General features: G+C 36.3%; 3 protein-coding genes and 1 long non-coding RNA gene across 5 annotated transcripts; 2 read left to right on the plus strand and 2 right to left on the minus strand.

Moving 5' to 3' along the window:
• The first annotated feature begins 1,592 nt into the window (after positions 1 to 1,592).
• On the plus strand, positions 1,593 to 3,525 carry LOC139808129 (TIMELESS-interacting protein). The gene is made up of 2 exons (XM_071769795.1): positions 1,593 to 1,734; positions 2,300 to 3,525. The coding sequence occupies exon 2, from the start codon at positions 2,352 to 2,354 to the stop codon at positions 3,321 to 3,323; it is 972 nt and encodes a 323-aa protein (XP_071625896.1). The 5' UTR covers positions 1,593 to 1,734; positions 2,300 to 2,351; the 3' UTR covers positions 3,324 to 3,525.
• On the minus strand, positions 3,368 to 4,909 carry LOC139808132 (U6 snRNA-associated Sm-like protein LSm6). The gene is made up of 3 exons (XM_071769800.1): positions 4,750 to 4,909; positions 4,502 to 4,592; positions 3,368 to 3,682 (listed from the first exon to the last, which is right to left on the minus strand). Exons 2-3 carry the CDS (start codon positions 4,590 to 4,592, stop codon positions 3,534 to 3,536), a joined length of 240 nt encoding a protein of 79 aa, XP_071625901.1. The 5' UTR covers positions 4,750 to 4,909; the 3' UTR covers positions 3,368 to 3,533.
• Positions 4,910 to 6,875: 1,966 nt separating this feature from the next.
• LOC139808134 (uncharacterized) lies at positions 6,876 to 10,679 on the plus strand. The gene is made up of 3 exons (XR_011730794.1): positions 6,876 to 7,454; positions 8,299 to 8,649; positions 8,909 to 10,679. It is a non-coding gene; the product is annotated as an uncharacterized lncRNA (long non-coding RNA).
• A 1,823-nt stretch (positions 10,680 to 12,502) lies between these two features.
• LOC139808128 (uncharacterized) lies at positions 12,503 to 16,890 on the minus strand. 2 transcript variants are annotated; one of them, XM_071769793.1, is made up of 7 exons: positions 16,733 to 16,890; positions 15,151 to 15,783; positions 15,005 to 15,022; positions 14,188 to 14,535; positions 13,765 to 13,911; positions 13,527 to 13,674; positions 12,503 to 12,779 (listed from the first exon to the last, which is right to left on the minus strand). In XM_071769793.1, the coding sequence occupies exons 1-7, from the start codon at positions 16,794 to 16,796 to the stop codon at positions 12,629 to 12,631; spliced, it is 1,509 nt and encodes a 502-aa protein (XP_071625894.1). In that variant the 5' UTR covers positions 16,797 to 16,890; the 3' UTR covers positions 12,503 to 12,628. The 2 variants fall into 2 exon arrangements, with proteins under 2 accessions (XP_071625894.1, XP_071625895.1); XM_071769794.1 differs by lacking the exon at positions 14,188 to 14,535.
• Between the last annotated feature and the right edge of the window lie 263 nt (positions 16,891 to 17,153).

Genomic DNA, 17,153 nt, shown 5'->3' on the forward strand with positions numbered 1-17,153 from the left:
ATCGTCGCTTTATTAGTTTTTGAATGTGACATCGCGACATAAATCAGCCTCCTGGCACGTCTCGGCCTTGCGACACCTGTTTTCCTCGCGTAATCGCTGAGATGCTGATCCGATTAACATACTCGCGCTCACGTGCGGCTTTTAGTTATACGAAATGATAAATCGCGCTTTTTCGTCCTCGATCAAGGTTTCATTTTCTTTTAGCTTATGACTTACTGCTCTATTACTTTTTATTAATAAAATCATATATTCTGAAAATTAAATAAAATGTCTCGATCGATGAATTGCTTTTGATAAAAATTTATTGGTTTACCTAATCATCGAGAAGGTATCAAGATTCGATCAAACTCTGATTAATTTAATCGGCTAATTTGTCAAGTAATACTTTTATATTCTTTCATTATTGTTAACATATATAAACGGAATCATTAATTTTTTATTGTTTAACGTATATAGAGATTGGATTAAAAAGATTAAATTAGAGACACCGAATTATATATTATTCAATTTTTTTGTTGCTTGCAACATTGTCGGTTGAATTAATCGCCGATTAACACTTTACCGACCGTTCAAGTACATCTACCCGTTTCATTATCTATTTTACTATTACAAATGACTAATGACTATTTCTATTAATGTAGATTAACTTAATCTCGGTTTAATTTACTTTTTATCTTTTTCTAATTAATTAAATTAATTTAAAAAATCTTGAAATAATTAAATTAATTAATTAGAATTAAATTTATAATTAGAAAAAAATAAAAAGTAATTTCAAACCGAGATTAAAATTAATCTACATTAATTGGTAGAAATGAACATGAAAAGATAAATCTACCTGTTTTACTCTTAATTAATTTGAAGAAGCAATATAAAAAGAAAGAAAAGAGAAAGAGAAATGGAATTTTCAAGAGTGATGCGGATCGCAAAAATGTTGCAGTATTCAATGGTTATTGTTAGTAACTCGCACAGTTGGCAAAGAGTTAATCGAAGTTTAGTCGAAGTTACCCTAGATAGAAGATTGTTCTTTAATAACACTTCTCTTGTCGGTGATTTAATAAAGAAAAAGTAAAGAACAATGCAACAATCGACTAAGCGACAATCGAGATATCAATTTCAAAGAAAGAGCGATAGGTCGATTAATCGATTCGTCATCTTGCGGCATGTGTTCTTTATCAGTATTTATCACTGCATTGAACTACACTTGAAACTTTCCTTCTCGCTTTCGCTAAACTTCAAATAGATATCTATTTCATTTTTTTTTATACAACGAGTGTACATTAGTGCAGGTGCAGATAAAGAACAGATCTACTGACGTCGGTTAGCAGTATTTTGACGTTTCGTGTCGATATTTCATTTACACGCCCTAGTATTTCGTGTTCACGACTTCACGCGCGGCTGTAGATCACAGGTTGTCCGCGATTCGCAACAATCGCAACGTCGTAAACAGCGTCTGTTGTGACAACAACGGGAGAGATGCCTGGAACCCCGATGGAGCGGGACGGCAACGTGTTGGAGAAGCTGCAGAACGAACGAGCGCAGGACGAACCGAAGTGCGAGTCCGTCGTGCGGGAGATAACGCAGACTGATCGGCTGAATAAGAAGCTGCTCGTGTCGGTCTTGGAGCGGATGAAAAAGTCGGACGGGCAGTTCGACAAGTTTATGGAAGACGGGAAGGGTAGCTGTGAGTCGCAGGACGACAGCGAGTTCTAGGAGACTGCGTCTCTGAACGCCTAAGTAAGCCCCTAACCTATAATTTCAGATTCGTTCATTTAGATTCAATACAGCTCGATATGAGAAACTGTACCTTTCGCCTCGATTTTGTCGTGATAAAAAAAGAACTATTGGCCCAAAATTATTATTTTTCAAGTGTCCGGGATAGGATTACTCTCATCATCGTCTCCAACTGATTGTTACAATTTTTTTTTACACGAAACTTCTGTCCCCTCTTGGTCAGAGCTACATTAACCTTTCTCAGACGGTCTTATTGATTTTTCTTATTAATTTGTACACTATTCTCAATGCATCCAAAATTAGGGTCAGATTAGGTTAATTGTTTAAAGCAGTGCTGTCCAAGATTTGTAATTCTGAGCGCTGGCTTGATGTGATGTACCTATGCTTTCCTTTTTCTTTAATGGAAGTAGGAAAAGGAAGAAAACAGACATAAACGCCAACACACTTCAATTCAATATTCAGAATTACAAATCTTGGACAACACTAATTTAAAGAATATATTGCAAGTCTAGGAGTCTCCTCAGTTTGATAACTACAATTATCTCTAAATGAGTAAATATTTTTTCAGGAATCTGCCTAAGCAGTGGTCAAACCGAATCAATAGACACTATCATACCATCATGGCGGATGTTCCGGATTACGAGGGTGACGACGATATCATAGAGCATTACGAGAATCAAGACTCTAACAACGAGCGTGACAGCCACGGGGAAGCGGGGGATGGGACTTCCGACAATGAGACGGGAACTGGGCGGAGAGTCGATCCATCAAAATCCAAGTCACACGTAGTGAGAAATCCTGTTCCCAAACTTAATACAGAAAGATTGAAAGGCCCGAATGGTATCCAAACCATCGAAAAGTACTTCGAAGGCTTCAAGTTCAACGGCAAGGGACACGAAAGAACGGACCTTGACAGAATCATGAAGAGATTGGAACATTGGTCCTACCGATTGTTTCCTAAGTATCATTTCGATGATTTTCTCACGAGAGTCGAGCAACTGGGGACGAAGAAAGATCTGCAAGTGTTTATCAAGAAATATCGGCTGGATATGATTTTATCGGATGATAATTTGATCACCCACGATGATGACATGGATAAAGATGATGAGGATCAACAGGAAAGCGCTCCTCTGGACGACTTTGATTTGCTGATAACAGAACAAATTCAAAAACAAAAGCAGGCTGAAACGCGAGCTTCCGTTCCTGGTCCGAGCACTTCATGCGAGGATGCGTTCGACAACCTTTTAATGCAATCCACTGATACGCAAAATTCACAAGTACATACAAATACTACTATTGCTAACGAATTGAGTGACGAAGTAAAACAAAGAATTGAGAGAAACAAGCAACTGGCTATTCAAAGAAGACTCCAAAAGCAGAAAGAGCAGGAGGCAGAAGCTAAGAGATCAAGGTTGATCGATGATACGAATATGGACACTCTAAACGAAGACGGTAATCTTACAGTCCATGACGAGACGGATTCATCCCAGATAGACAATATGCGACTACAAATAAATGAAAATGCAAATACGATAATTACTGAATCAAATGATACGGTGTCAAATGAAGAGCCGGTAGCAAACCATGAGTAAAATAAATCTTGTAGCAGTGTATTAAGTTTTCGCTATCCACAAAAGACATCGTATAGAAGCATCGCATTTATTATATGGTATAAAAATTGTCTCATCTGGAATTATTATATGCTTAGAAGTACAAGTTATTAAAGATACATGTAAAGATTAATTTTTTTTTTAGATGCTTATTAAATAAACATTTAGTTTTTATTTACTTATATATCACGATTAATTCCTACGCTTTTGGGTACTGATGTACAGAACATTGTTCCCCCGTATAAAGGCATCCCCATATTTATCCTTTAATTGTCCGTTAACGTACTCCTCTGTTTGTTCAAGTGCGATATTCATGTAACCATCTATACAAGCCAATACACCTGCAAATATTACATTGCATTAGACTATATCAAACGTTTTTCTTTTTAAAGAAAACTTTAAAATTCAAAATTTGTAATATTCACTAATGCCCATTTCTACCAATGTAGATTAACTTCTAATCTCGGTTTAACTTGCTTTCTATCTTTTTCTAACTTTTAGAACTAGGAAAAGATGACAAGCAAGTTAAACCAAGATCAAAATTAAACTGCGTTGATAGAAATGGACAAATTGAATTTTTAAGACATTCAACTGCTACAGATAAAAACAATTGATTCTATCGGGAAAGTCTTGATTTTTTGATGGCCTATAGTTTACACCAATCACTTGATACACGTATTAAATAATAAATCACTAGTAAGGGCCAATTTCACCAACTACGGTTAGCTTAACCGACGGTTAAAGTTAACAGGATTGACCAATAGAAATGAATCCACCCTGCTAACTTTAACCGTCGGTTAATAAGCTAATTGTGGTTGGTGAAATTGGCTCTTAAATTAGTTTGATTATTGGCTGATCAGCTCAAATATACTATTTGATACGCATATCAAAAGATCGGTGTAAAGATCGGCCAATATAGACAACTTAGTGAATGTTAATACATCAATGTTATGGCTCTTCTACAATAGCCGCAAGAGTATGCAGTAAAACGTAAACAGTAAGCTATTGACTATGGAATTTTTACAATTCAAGAATAATTGACTGTGGTTGATCAATAGCTTACTGGTTACGTCTTATTGCATCTATTCTTACTGCTATTGTAGATGAGCCATTATAGATAAATGTTGATGTATGTCAACATTATATGGGTAAACATCTACCTCTGTAATCGACACCGCTGTTCAATTTTACGACGACAGGTCGTCCATGAATTTGTTGTATAAACTGAGACAATGCTTCCTTCCGGCTCATCTGTCATATATAAAAATGACATTTAATACATTAAAGAAATTACGCAGTAGAAAAGAGTGAATGGTTGCACTTAAATCGTCACGTTATTTACATCCAATGATAATTTTAATAATTTTTAGTGAACGAAAGATGAGCACGATTGTCACATTCCACGTACCTTTGTAAATAATACGGATAATCGCTTTCTTCGTGGATAGTCTCGATTTTAAACAATCTTAACCTAAATCTCTCAGCGACAGTCGTGACACACGGAAAACGCAAGCGGCAAGCAAGCGCCGGCAAAACAGCTAACTTGCTGTCTGAGCGATCGAACATGATTAGCTCTTATCCGCGGAGCCAACCAATCACATTCAACTCGGCAAGCAGGCTTATGACGTGATTTTAGCCGAGAAATTGCGGCGATTTGAAATAATTAAAAATAATGCTTAGAATAAAGAGAACATTTTATTTTGCAACAACGAATTGTTAGGCAAAAAGCTGCAAGAATAGAAGAATTCAAAGTAAAAAAATAATAATCAATTAGAATGGAAACGAGACCGTACTCCAAGAATTTAACGTCGCCGTCATCTTATTGATTATATTTGTTACCCAATAATTTTTCACTCTCCCTTCCCTTCAACCCTCAATCCTGCGAAAATATACTTCAACTATATTCGATTAATATACGAAAATTTATTGATGTGATCATCGACGAAGTACTATCAGGATTGCTTCAATTTAGGATTTAATTAACTTAATTAGCGATCGACCAACTAATCATAAATCGAATTATTTGTCTTCTGTTATTCGAAAGTAAGATTAAATTAAAAATAATGAATTATATAGCTAGAAATTTTACTGTGAACGATTCTGCTTGGATTAATCGTCGATTAAGTTATTCAGAATTTGATCAAAGTTTTTAAAATTAAAATTTGATTAAATAAATCACTTTTATATAAATAAAATGCATAATTAATTAAATACGGCGGATAAGTACGCTGCATTGTTTTACAACTCAATTGTTTCACTTCTATTTATTTGATTTATTAAATCAATGCAAAGGAAAAATCTCTATGAGAAATCTTGACATATTGACTTATTATTTATGTCACGATGAAAGAAAGTAAAAGTTGATAGAGTCGGAACGATGCGTGGAAATTTAATTAAATGAAATATATATACCATCTCGAGAATATCGTTTGACTCATCGATCAGGTAAGATCATCATGTATATACATAAAAAGTGTATGTACAAAAGGCCATTATGAATTATTCATGATAGAACGATTATAGATACAGGATTTAATATATCTAGGGTTAAATATATCGTCACCCATAGCTGTATCAAAAAATTCCTCGCCGATGTGATTAAAAGTGTGTCGCGAAGGAAAAAAAGTGAATGCGTTTCTTCTAAAATCGCACACTGCGTTGAGCGAATTAATATAGTGATTAACGTCATCAAAAATTTTTTAAACGCTTGTAAAAAATAAATACCATCTAATTAATGCTAAAGTGTCAGCTATGAGTTTTTGTAACGTACTGTCACGTGTATGACTATCAGAAAAAAAATTTGTTGCAATAATTCCATTTTAAAAAGCGCCTCTTTCTTTTTCTTGCTAATAAATCTGCAAGAGCACGAAATGCGATGCAGTAGCCTCGTTTATGGAAAAATTTTGTAAGCAAAACGAATAAAATATTCGGGGAATAAGCAACACAGAGAATGTTTTATAATTTTTAAGTATCTTGGCGGCGATGGTTCATCGTCTTTTATGGTATGCACGATCACCGCGCTGCGAGAACGATCGCGAAGAAATTTTTACAAACAACACAATTTACGTTAATTTTCTTACAAAGTAGAGATGAGGAATAAAAAAAGCACACGTACAAATAAATTTGAACGTGCTTACGTGACGAATTATGTGAACGAGCGAATTACGTGCCTGTTGTTTAACGAAAAACGAAATTGTATTCGTGGATGCACATTTCAGCTTGTTCGCACTCTCGAATATATTCATACGCATTTTTCGAAGCAAGCTCGTTTGCGATCGCGACAGGCAAAGTGAGAACGCCAAACGCGCGATCGTTCTCTTTAATCACTCTTTTGATTATTAATTCCCACGCTTAAACAAGAGTTTCAAGCTTCCACGCGATTCACTTATTCGAAGTAGAAATCGTAACGAAAGCAAAAGACGCTTTCGAGGTTATACCGTCTCACTGTGACACGCGGGACAATAATTCTATTAAAATTCGGATATATCGCGCTTCGAAATACTTATTTCTCAAAGAAAATTCACTCACCGATCGCCGGAGCACTGCAGGAGATCCGCCAAATCACAGCCGGAAAGAAGACGGGAGACACACGTATGTACACGTACGGAGTCGAGCACGGCATTCGGTATCCATTTCGCCCAGCGACAGCATCCCACTCATTTCACTCGACACAAGAAGGAACGGAATATTCGGCGTACGTTCACTTTGCAACACTCCGCAACCGGATTTCTTTTCATTAACGAGAAAAGAATTACACGAGTGACAACGTCTCGCGCGATCCGACCGTTGAACGTGTCACGTATTACTTGCGCCGCTGCCGCCGTCAGCCACCCGAGCCGCCGCACAGTAGGGAGAGACTCGAACGCGATTGGCTCGTGAGTCGAGCCCCCAGATCTGGCCAATCACGTCCCGCCGCTCCGCGCCGCCGGCGCGGCGGCTCGATGCGACGGCGTACTACGCACCGCACAGTCATCCGTACTAGCGGCGCGCGGCGCGACCGTTGAAAATTGCGTGTCTTGAAAATCGGCGACATCGACGTGTTTTCGGCGTTGTTTCTGACGATGAGCGAACTCGCCACTTGCTCCCGTCAACGCTCGGAGTAGTGTTATTTGCGTAAGTCAATCAGTTATTCTCCCGAGGAATTTCGCACAGGTAGAAAGTGCTTGTGCTCCGCGCGCGCCCGTCAGTCCCGTCACCCGTCAGCCCGTCACTGTGCTTCGTGCTGTTTTCTGAATGAGCTCGTTTCAGTGATTGGTATTCCTGCTTCCTCGTTTCGCGGGCCGCGGGAATAATCGCTACGCGAGTACCGCGCGCCGTGTGTGTTCAACAATTTACGAGTGTACGTATCAAGTGTTTTGTCGAAATGAACGTGTCGCGCGAATCGCTCACTCGAGACGTCGAAACGGAGACAGAGACGTCGAGGCGACGGTATGTATGATATTCGTGGGTGATAGTCGTTCGTCCCGCCATGTCTGGTCACTCGCGTGGCATTATTCATTTATCTCGTAACGTGTCGTGCTTTGAACGCCGAAATTGTCGTGTGATTTATCGTGTCGTCCGATTCTCTCCGTAGGGAAAAAGAGAGCTGAGTGATATCGTCGTATCGAGTGATTCGAATAACGGAATACCGTGATATACATCGATCGCCCGTTCGTGAACGCTTCATAATCTCGATTCTCATATATCTCGTCGCGTAAGTTTTAGCGGCCGGCAGTCACGGTATCTTTAATTGATTCACAAAGGCATGTCTTTATTAACCGCCCGTTCGACTTGTGTAGTATCGCGCCAAGTTGCCGACATCTCGGGACATTTCGTCGCCCATTAACGTAACGCGCCGCCGCGCCGGTAACGCGGTGATGAACGCGGAATAAAACGGGGCAATCAGCGCGGCGTCGCGACTCCTTAAAATTTGCACGAACAATTTATATGTTATACCTACTGCTTTTATATATTACAGAGTAAAGTACTTCCTTCCCATGGGTACGACCTTGGCGAGGTGGGAAGGCCCAGTACCCAGTACGAGGATTTTACCCAAGCAAAACTCTTGTTCTGCTTGGATAGCCGGTTCGTCGCGTTTGCTTCGGGAGTGCCGTTCAAGTAATCGGACTAAAGGATTTTTTTAAACGGGAGTGCCGTAAAATATCGCGCGAGAAAGACTTTTACTGAAATTAGTCCGCGCGCGATTGTAGTTTATTATCCGCGAGTGTTTCTCGCGAGTGTCCTGTGCGGTGAGAGGAGGAGGCCTGACGTCCTGAGAGGAGGAGGAGGTCCGAGAGAGGCATCGGGCATCGACGGAGCAACCTTTGGGGTGAGTGTCATCTCTTATCTGATAAATATTAATAGTTCTTTTTTATTTATTCGAATTGTTATCTCGATAAATTAGAAATAATTACAAAAAGAGAAATTATTCAAAATTTTATTCTTGTAAAGATCTTTTTCGGTAAATAACTAAATTATTGCTAAATATCTCATTAAAAGACGAATTAGAGACGCGTAAAAATTATATTTTGAAATGTTGATTATTTTGAGCGTTTTTTAAATTTGAATCTTATGTTTCTATGTTACAGTATCATCGTAGCTACGTGGCTGCATAACTCCGTCCGTTGCGCATCGAATTGGTGAGTCAAAAATTTTTTTTATCGAGGTAACGAATCTACGATTATATATAATCAAATATAGAGCCATTGTATCTCATGTCGAATTACGACAATAAATTACGCTATAAAAATATTACATCAGTCACGCTATCTCAAAATTTACAAGTAGATTTGTTGCCTTAAAATGGATGGGCTAAAACTAATTACGGAAAAATATTTAATCTTGGTATCATTTGTTTATTGATTTACTGTGCGATTGTGCTTGAGGAAATACTCGCACACTTCGCACGCACGCAGCTATCAAAGAACTTATTATCGTTCGAATTATATTGACAAACTGCCGCGTTTTGTAGGTAACTTTTAAATAAAATTTTTAAGTACATTAAATTTTGGAAATTTTGTTACGTAGATTAATTCTGCTTACAATTAGATTAATAAATATTTTAGAAACACAAGAGAAACAAGAAATAAAATAATATTCTGACACGTAGTACAAAGTATTGAATTTTGAAATATCTAATTTGTATTTAGATTCCTTTAAAGAATTATTTTTGACATTATTTTTCTTGAACAAAAGAGATAAAAATAAGATATCGTGTTATAAAAGAAATATCTGTAGATAGGGAAAAATTATGAATTAGTTAGGATGTGTTTTATATATTATACCTTTTATTTGTTTCTTTCCATATATGTTCAGCCAAGATTAAATATTATATAAATCGATGCAAGAAAGCAACATATAGATATATTTAGAATATCGGTATGCATTAAAAAAAGCGTACAATATGCATAAATATAAATACATATGCATAAAAAGGGCAAGAAATATTTTGGTCTTATTATGCAAGTTATTTTGTTATTAATTAATTAACTAAAATTTATTGTATAACAAAGCATCGATTTCACCCTAATTTTTTGTAACCTATCCATCTATTTTTGATTGAGAAATTGGTTTTATGCTAGTCAAGTAATATATGACGTGAGATTCTAAATATTTTGTCGAGAAACGCTGAAACTTTTAAAATTATTTTAGAGTTGATCATATATGTATAGTACAATTATATATTTAATTTTACAATAATATATATAAATAATATATTGTATAAAATATAATTCTAATAAAAAATGAAAAATATAACAAGATATGTATTAATATCAATATATAAATTTGTAAATATTTTCAATTATGTTATATTATTTAATTATAATAACGCGATTAGTGATTAATTATAATATTTAATTATAATATCAATTGTGCGGGAATTTTCGTTTTTTTTTTGGATCTCACGTCATTTACTTTATACATCTTACTTGATACATTTTCAAGATGCGTATCGCATGAACAACATGCACAATCACGCATCTTGGTAGCTTTGCGGTCGGTTTTCGCGGTCGGTTTTTATCGAAAAATTTTCCGTTATTAATTTTTTAATTTTATCCGCATTATAAATTTCAATTTTTCGCGAGATATAATTAAGATATTCATATAACGCAAAATAAAATTTTTTTTCTGTACTTGATTACAAAAAGAAACGATTATTTAATATTCTCAAGTAAATAACAGAATTAGTGATAAAAATATTTTTCAATGTTCAATATTGTATTATACAGTTAGTTTTTATGAATTAAAATATATATGTTTTTATAATTAACTTCTCGTTGTTTTTGATACAATCGATGCTCGCGTGTAATTCGAATCGAACGTAATATTATGTTTCGGCGATGGTAATGATCCGACAAGGAAGGAAACAAGGAATTTTTCTCTTTCCTTTTGATCTGGTCGAAATACGACCAGATTGCATATGGCTAGGAATGACAATGGTAAGTCTAATCTGGCCCGAAGAAAGAAGCATTGAATATACGATAAAGGTAAGTGGTCGACAATGACCACGATGGTAACATATAAAAAGTAACATATAAAACGGTTTTATATATATCTATTTATTTGTCCTAAAGGGCTATCTTTTCTATATTTTCTCACATATACATGCGAGATTTAAAAAACCGCAATTAAATCCTAATCGCGCGCGTGTTAGAACTCTCAATTTCACATTTCTCACATCTCAAGTGATCGTGTCACTTTGAGGTATCCCGTTCAGATATCCTACTGGATTAACTAACAAATCAGGTCCCTTATAAATCGTGTCGCGGTCTTCATGAAAACTTTGTATATTAGATTATAACACGGGTAGGTAGGAAAATGGATAGGTAGGACTATATATAGATCGGAATACGGGTATAGGTAGATAGGGATTCGGGTAGGCAGAGACAAGGGGATATTAATTCGATAGAAAAAATTGTAGACAAAATAAAAGTAATATTCTTAATATAATAATAAATATAATTATATTTTTAATTATAACAACTTAAATGTAAATTAAATATTAAATAATATTAATAATATATTGTGATCTGGTCGAAATAAATATAATTATATTTATTATTATTATATTAAAGTTATTACTATAATTATATTATATAATTATATTTATTATTTAAATTTTGCATTTCAATTTAAATGCAAATACCATAAGAGATAGGCACACACTACTGAAACAGTTTTTAACAATAGTTCGATATATAAAAAATATATATATATATTAGTGGCTTAATTTTCACCCTTACCAATGCAGATTCGTGATACAAGTAAAACATACAAAACTCGCTGTACAGGAAATGTATTAACACACTCGATTGTGCGGAAGATGGATAATTACGCTGCAAAATAGCGACGAAATAACAAAAGGACTTTCAGTCATCATGCAACCGGATTTACAGACGGAGGCGAGACGGAGGGTCTTGATATACCGTCAGACTATTATAATCATTGGATTGCGCAACGTGATTAGTGATGAATTACATCGATTTGATGAGCATTCATTAGCGAAGAAAAATTGATGAGAAACCGGTATTTCCAACTAATCAAAACAGCATTAACTGGCGTATAGCTATTAGATAGCTTATTAAATAGCGAGACAACATAACAGGCGTTATGATTTTACGTAATCAGTACTTATGATGATTCGTCATATTCGTATCTTTATCGAGAAATTCTATCTTTTTAAAACGCTAGACGATTAAATGATTTAAGATTCAATTGAGTATAATTAATTAGAAATAGAAGCAGAAAACTCAATAGAAATGCAATTTTTATGACTATAAAAACTAAAAACGTCGTAGTTGCTAATTTCTGAACGGAACAATAACATATACATATAATATATTATTGAATCGTATATATTTTAAATAAGGTACGAAAATAAATTGAACTTTTTCATTGCTGAAAGTAAATAATCAAGAAACAAATCACTTTAATTTGACATCACTTCAAGAGATTTTCCAAGTCATTTAGAAATACGATGATAAATGGTCGGAAGTATTTCCGACGTCATTCGGACATTGGTCGCAGCGTTGATTGCCGAACGCAGAATAATGTTTTTCCTTTGATTGGGACCAGGATACATCAATCAAACATTCAGGAGAATGTTATATAATTCCATGGATTTACTTTAGACGTCACAACACGCTCGACGCTCAGGAAATAAATAAATCGTAGACCTTGAGTTGTTGTATTACGTTTATATCGAAATAGGTTTGTAATCACAGCTATGCATCTCCAGTCGTCGAGAAGATCTCTATCTAGCGGAGCAACAACCAATTTCCGAAATCGATGTGAAAGTTAGGCGCGGTTTACGCCGGAATTTTACCGGCTTTAACGGAGTAAGCACCTTTACCGCTACCGTCTATGTTCGCCGCGCTGCTGCTGTAAACTCCTTTGGCACCTTCGACGGTACCGCTCTGGCTCGTGCCTTCGTCGGTGTCACCGATGCGGGAGAATAGACTACAAATAAAATCGAACGATTATCAAAAAGTTAATGTGTATTATAAAGATGAGAATTGACTTGAAATGAGAATTTATTTCACATAATAAGCACTTCTAAATTTTTGAATAACAACTCCAAGCATGTTTCTTCTTTTTAACACTTTTTTTACTTTCTAATAGTTGCAGTAAGATTAGTTTTATAGAAAGAAAGGGCAACACTTTTTTAAATCATCGAAATGGACAAACTTTTTAATATTGAAAAGTCTGTGTGCATAAAGTGCTTTAAAAAAATAGTGATTAGCATTTGCTATTTGAACTCGCTTTTGTCGACTTTATGCCTCATCAATATTTGCTCAATAAATTACCATGTCTTGCCGATTTCCATAATCAACCGTAGGTTACGGAAACATTCGGTTTCACAATAAGAAACCTGTTCACCTTGAAATCTTCACTGTATGGGAAAACTCTAAGCGGACTGATTCACCGCATACAAAGTTCTGATATCATTACACGATTGTCGAATCATTAATTGTAATTATCTTTTTCGCAATAATCGGGGCCCCCAAACCCGAGATACTAATCTCAATGACAGATTGTCAAATTGGAAATCGATATTTTCTTCAGTCTTATTTTACGATTTTTTATGAAAAAAATCGAGATATCAACATAAATCGTTTTCAGGTTATAGGCAAATGAAATTGGAAATTAAAGAAATATTCCTTAAATATAGTATATACTTATGTATAGTTTGTTAGCAATACATACTCTACTCCCGGTCCGTGACCGCCAAGACCCGTGTGACCTCCATATCCTCCCCCGTGACTTCCAGCACCGGCATTGGCGCTTGCACTAGCTTGGGCATTAGCACTACCACCCCCGTGGCCAATACCGCATCCTCCACTAGCACATCCACCTAAGACATGAGACTACAACATGATCAAATCCATCTCTAACGATTAACATCGTCTAAATTGATATTAAATTTTTATTCAAATCATTTAACCTCCACTTCCGCCATGTCCAGCGACTAATCCTCCTCCATGTCCACCTAAACTTCCTCCATATCCACCGCTTAAACCTCCTCCATGTCCACTTGAACCTCCTCCATATCCACCGCCAAGTCCAGGACCTCCACCAAATCCTCCTCCACCTAATTTACCAACATCAGCATTAGCTTAATTTTTCAATATACTTTTTCTAAGATTGCCATCACTGTCTATGTCAAATTTACATAGAATTGTCTCAAAACTCGAAAAAGATATGGAGGTGCAAAAAATAAAATAATCTAAGTTTTCAAAATTATATTGGACAGGTCCATAATAAAATAACAAAAATATATAATTTAAAAAAGAGAAATATTTCGTATTTTAATTACAAAAATTCTACTGGCATAAACAGTTATATATATTTTCTAATGTTCACTTACTACTACCTCCAAAACCGCTGCCCGAACCGCCCGCGCCGGCACTGCCCGCGCCGGCATCACCGTAACCACCCGCGGTGCCATGGCCACTTCCACCGAAACCCCCGATACTACCACTACCCCCGTAACCACCTGCACCTGCACTAGAACCAGTTCCGCCATAACCACCACCGCTAGAGATACCATCACCATATCCTCCGAGGCCACTCCCGTGACCTCCGGAGCCACTTCCTACATGACTGCCAGCACCGGCGCTACTTCCACCGTAGCCGCCGGCGCTAGACCCACCGTAACCACCTCCCAAACTTCCACTAATTTTACCAACTCCGCCTCCATCACCACCCTGGCCATCTAAAAATGTGTATAGTGTATAAAAACTTTCTATATTAAAAGGTTCCTACTAGATTGTGAGAAGTTATTATTTTTGTTATATTAGCAAAAGCTGTGAAAAAAAGCATTTATTTTAAACTAACTACACCAAGTCTTTGATATTATCTTTGTTATATTATTATATCTCTTTTAATATTATCTCTCTATTTAGCATTTGCATATTTATATTCTATAAAAAGGGTTAATAAATTCTAATTAGTTATGCGTGACTGTAACCGCTTATACTTATTTCTGTGTTAACTTTTAGACTACGTAATTTTTTTAGTGTATTTTTTTACGTGCTACTCTACTCTACTAAATTAGGATGCAAAATAAAGCGAAGCTAATATAAATTTAAAATATTACTAATTGTAAGTATTAACTTCTAATTATTATTACACGTATCATTCTCTATATACATGAAATTTAAATTCTTTTATTTTGAACTTACCAGGATAGCCTCCGAGTCCTGAAAAAATTTGCGAAATATTAATTCTAAATAAAGTATATAAATAAAATATTTGATAGGTTGTAATAAAACAAATTATTATTCTTGATTAAATTGTTCAAAATTAATCAAAATAAAGAATTAATTACCATATCCACCGCTACCGCCGTGTCCACCGCCAAATCCACCGCCACCTCCATGTCCGCCACCTCCATATCCGCCTCCACCTCCGTGTCCACCACCTCCGTATCCGCCTCCGTGTCCGTCACTGCCACTTCCATATCCACCATGACTACCGCCACTTCCGAATCCTCCATGGCTACCGCCGTCTCCGTATCCGCCGTGACTACCTCCGTCTCCGTATCCGCCGTGACCACCTCCGCTGTGGCCACCGCCTCCGAATCCACCGTGTCCACCGCCGCTACCGCCTCCAAAACCACCGTGGCCACCGCTGCTACCACCTCCAAAACCACCGTGGCCACCGCCTAAACCGCCGCCACCATCGCCGTAACCACCATGGCCACCCCCGAGTCCGCCATGTCCACCCCCGTGACTACCGCCACCATATCCGCCGCTGCCACCGCCTCCATAACCACCATGACCACCGCCTCCGTATCCATCTGTCAGAGCCGAGGATTGTCCACCTGCTGAAGCACTGCCGATAGCTTGAGCATTAGATTTGGAGTAACTGCTACCACCAAATGAACCTGCGCTGGCCGAACTGCTAGCGCTGCTAGAAGATAAACCTCCGCTATAACGCCTCGAACGCAATAATTCGACTTCTGCAACAAATTAAAAAGATTGTTTCCTTATAACTAATTGTAAGTTAAACTTAACTTAAAGCAAAAGAATCACTGAAAAAATAACTTCTAATAATTAATCACAAACACTCAGAATTACATGTACCTAAAAAATATTCATATTTTTTTTATAAATCTTTTTCCTTTATATTATAGACCAAAGATGTATAACTGTTTTAATGCCTACAAGAAATTAAAGTACATTTAAGAGAAATGTTCAATTATCTTAGATCAGAGTTCAAGTTCAAACTCAATTATCTACATACGACTGCAACAAATTTCGTATTCATAATAAAGATTTGTTATCGATTTCTCAGAAAAAATCTAAAACTTGCGACCGCTTCGTGTTTTTATATACGCTTTCTACGATCAAGAAGCAATCGTAAAGCTGATGTCGTAGAATGGAAGGCACGCATTACACATTTACATATATTTATGAATGTTACGTCATGAGAAGATTATCGTAGTCTCACTAATGGTAAAATCTTGGAAACATAAATTAACATTTGCGTATTATATCTCATGGATTCTAAATATCAATTTTAAATCAGAATAATACGTATATCGTATTATTTATTATTTTACTGTTTAAGATTTTTCTCTTTTTTTTTGTTATGTAAAATAAAATATAAGTATAATATATGCTGTATTGAACACACACACACACATTAAATTTTTATGTTAGGATGAGAAATGATACACTTAAATACATATTTAAGCTTTTTTTCTTTTATATATTCCTGACAAGAAAGTTTTTTTTTCTCTAACAACTACACTAACTAGTTCTAACTTTTTATTTTATAACAATACACTATTTCTCATTAAAACAATAAGAACGATAACGGAAGCGAAATATATCTTACAATAATTAGTATAAAACATGAGACTGTTGATGATGACAAGTTGATGTTACAAGACGAAAGCAACTTACCTCGTGCTTGGACACATGCTGCAAATAATAAGGCCAAAAGGCCGATCGTCCGATACTGCCACATGACGATATCTGGTTTCTATCCCGATCGGCCGCCAAGTCTTTATATCTTGTCTCCCACCCCAACCGCTCATTCCTTCCTAAAACACTGGCTGCTTCGTTGAACGCAAGTCGGATTGAGGAGCAATGAAAGCAAGAAAATGCGTTGGATGCGTGGCCAAGGTTAAGATAATCGGCGCTTATTATCGGGAATCCACCCAAGTCTGTTATCGTATCTTCTTGTGCTCCTGTTTCCGATCAACGTCGATGAATTTGGCACTTTGTAACAAAACACAATGTAAACGAATTTGTCTTTAAAAAGTATTTTAAGACAAACGGAATGAAATTATTGTAATTCTAAAAATAAATTGACCAAATGAAC

This window comes from Temnothorax longispinosus, chromosome 2 (genome assembly GCF_030848805.1).
Source record: "Temnothorax longispinosus isolate EJ_2023e chromosome 2, Tlon_JGU_v1, whole genome shotgun sequence".
NCBI lineage: Eukaryota > Metazoa > Arthropoda > Insecta > Hymenoptera > Formicidae > Temnothorax > Temnothorax longispinosus.

Excerpts from the sequence above, each read along its gene's own strand:
- LOC139808128 (XM_071769793.1), bottom strand. The coding sequence starts at position 16,796 with ATGTGGCAGTATCGGACGATCGGCCTTTTGGCCTTATTATTTGCAGCA. Across the intron at positions 13,912-14,187 it reads CAGCGGTTTTGGAGGTAGTA|GTGGAGGAGGATTTGGTGGA; the intron begins GTAAGTGAACAT and ends TTGGTAAATTAG. Across the intron at positions 13,675-13,764 it reads TGGACATGGCGGAAGTGGAG|GTGGATGTGCTAGTGGAGGA; the intron begins GTTAAATGATTT and ends CTCATGTCTTAG.
- LOC139808132 (XM_071769800.1), bottom strand. The coding sequence starts at position 4,592 with ATGAGCCGGAAGGAAGCATTGTCTCAGTTTATACAACAAATTCATGGA. Across the intron at positions 3,683-4,501 it reads CAGCGGTGTCGATTACAGAG|GTGTATTGGCTTGTATAGAT; the intron begins GTAGATGTTTAC and ends TAATATTTGCAG.
- LOC139808129 (XM_071769795.1), top strand. The coding sequence starts at position 2,352 with ATGGCGGATGTTCCGGATTACGAGGGTGACGACGATATCATAGAGCAT.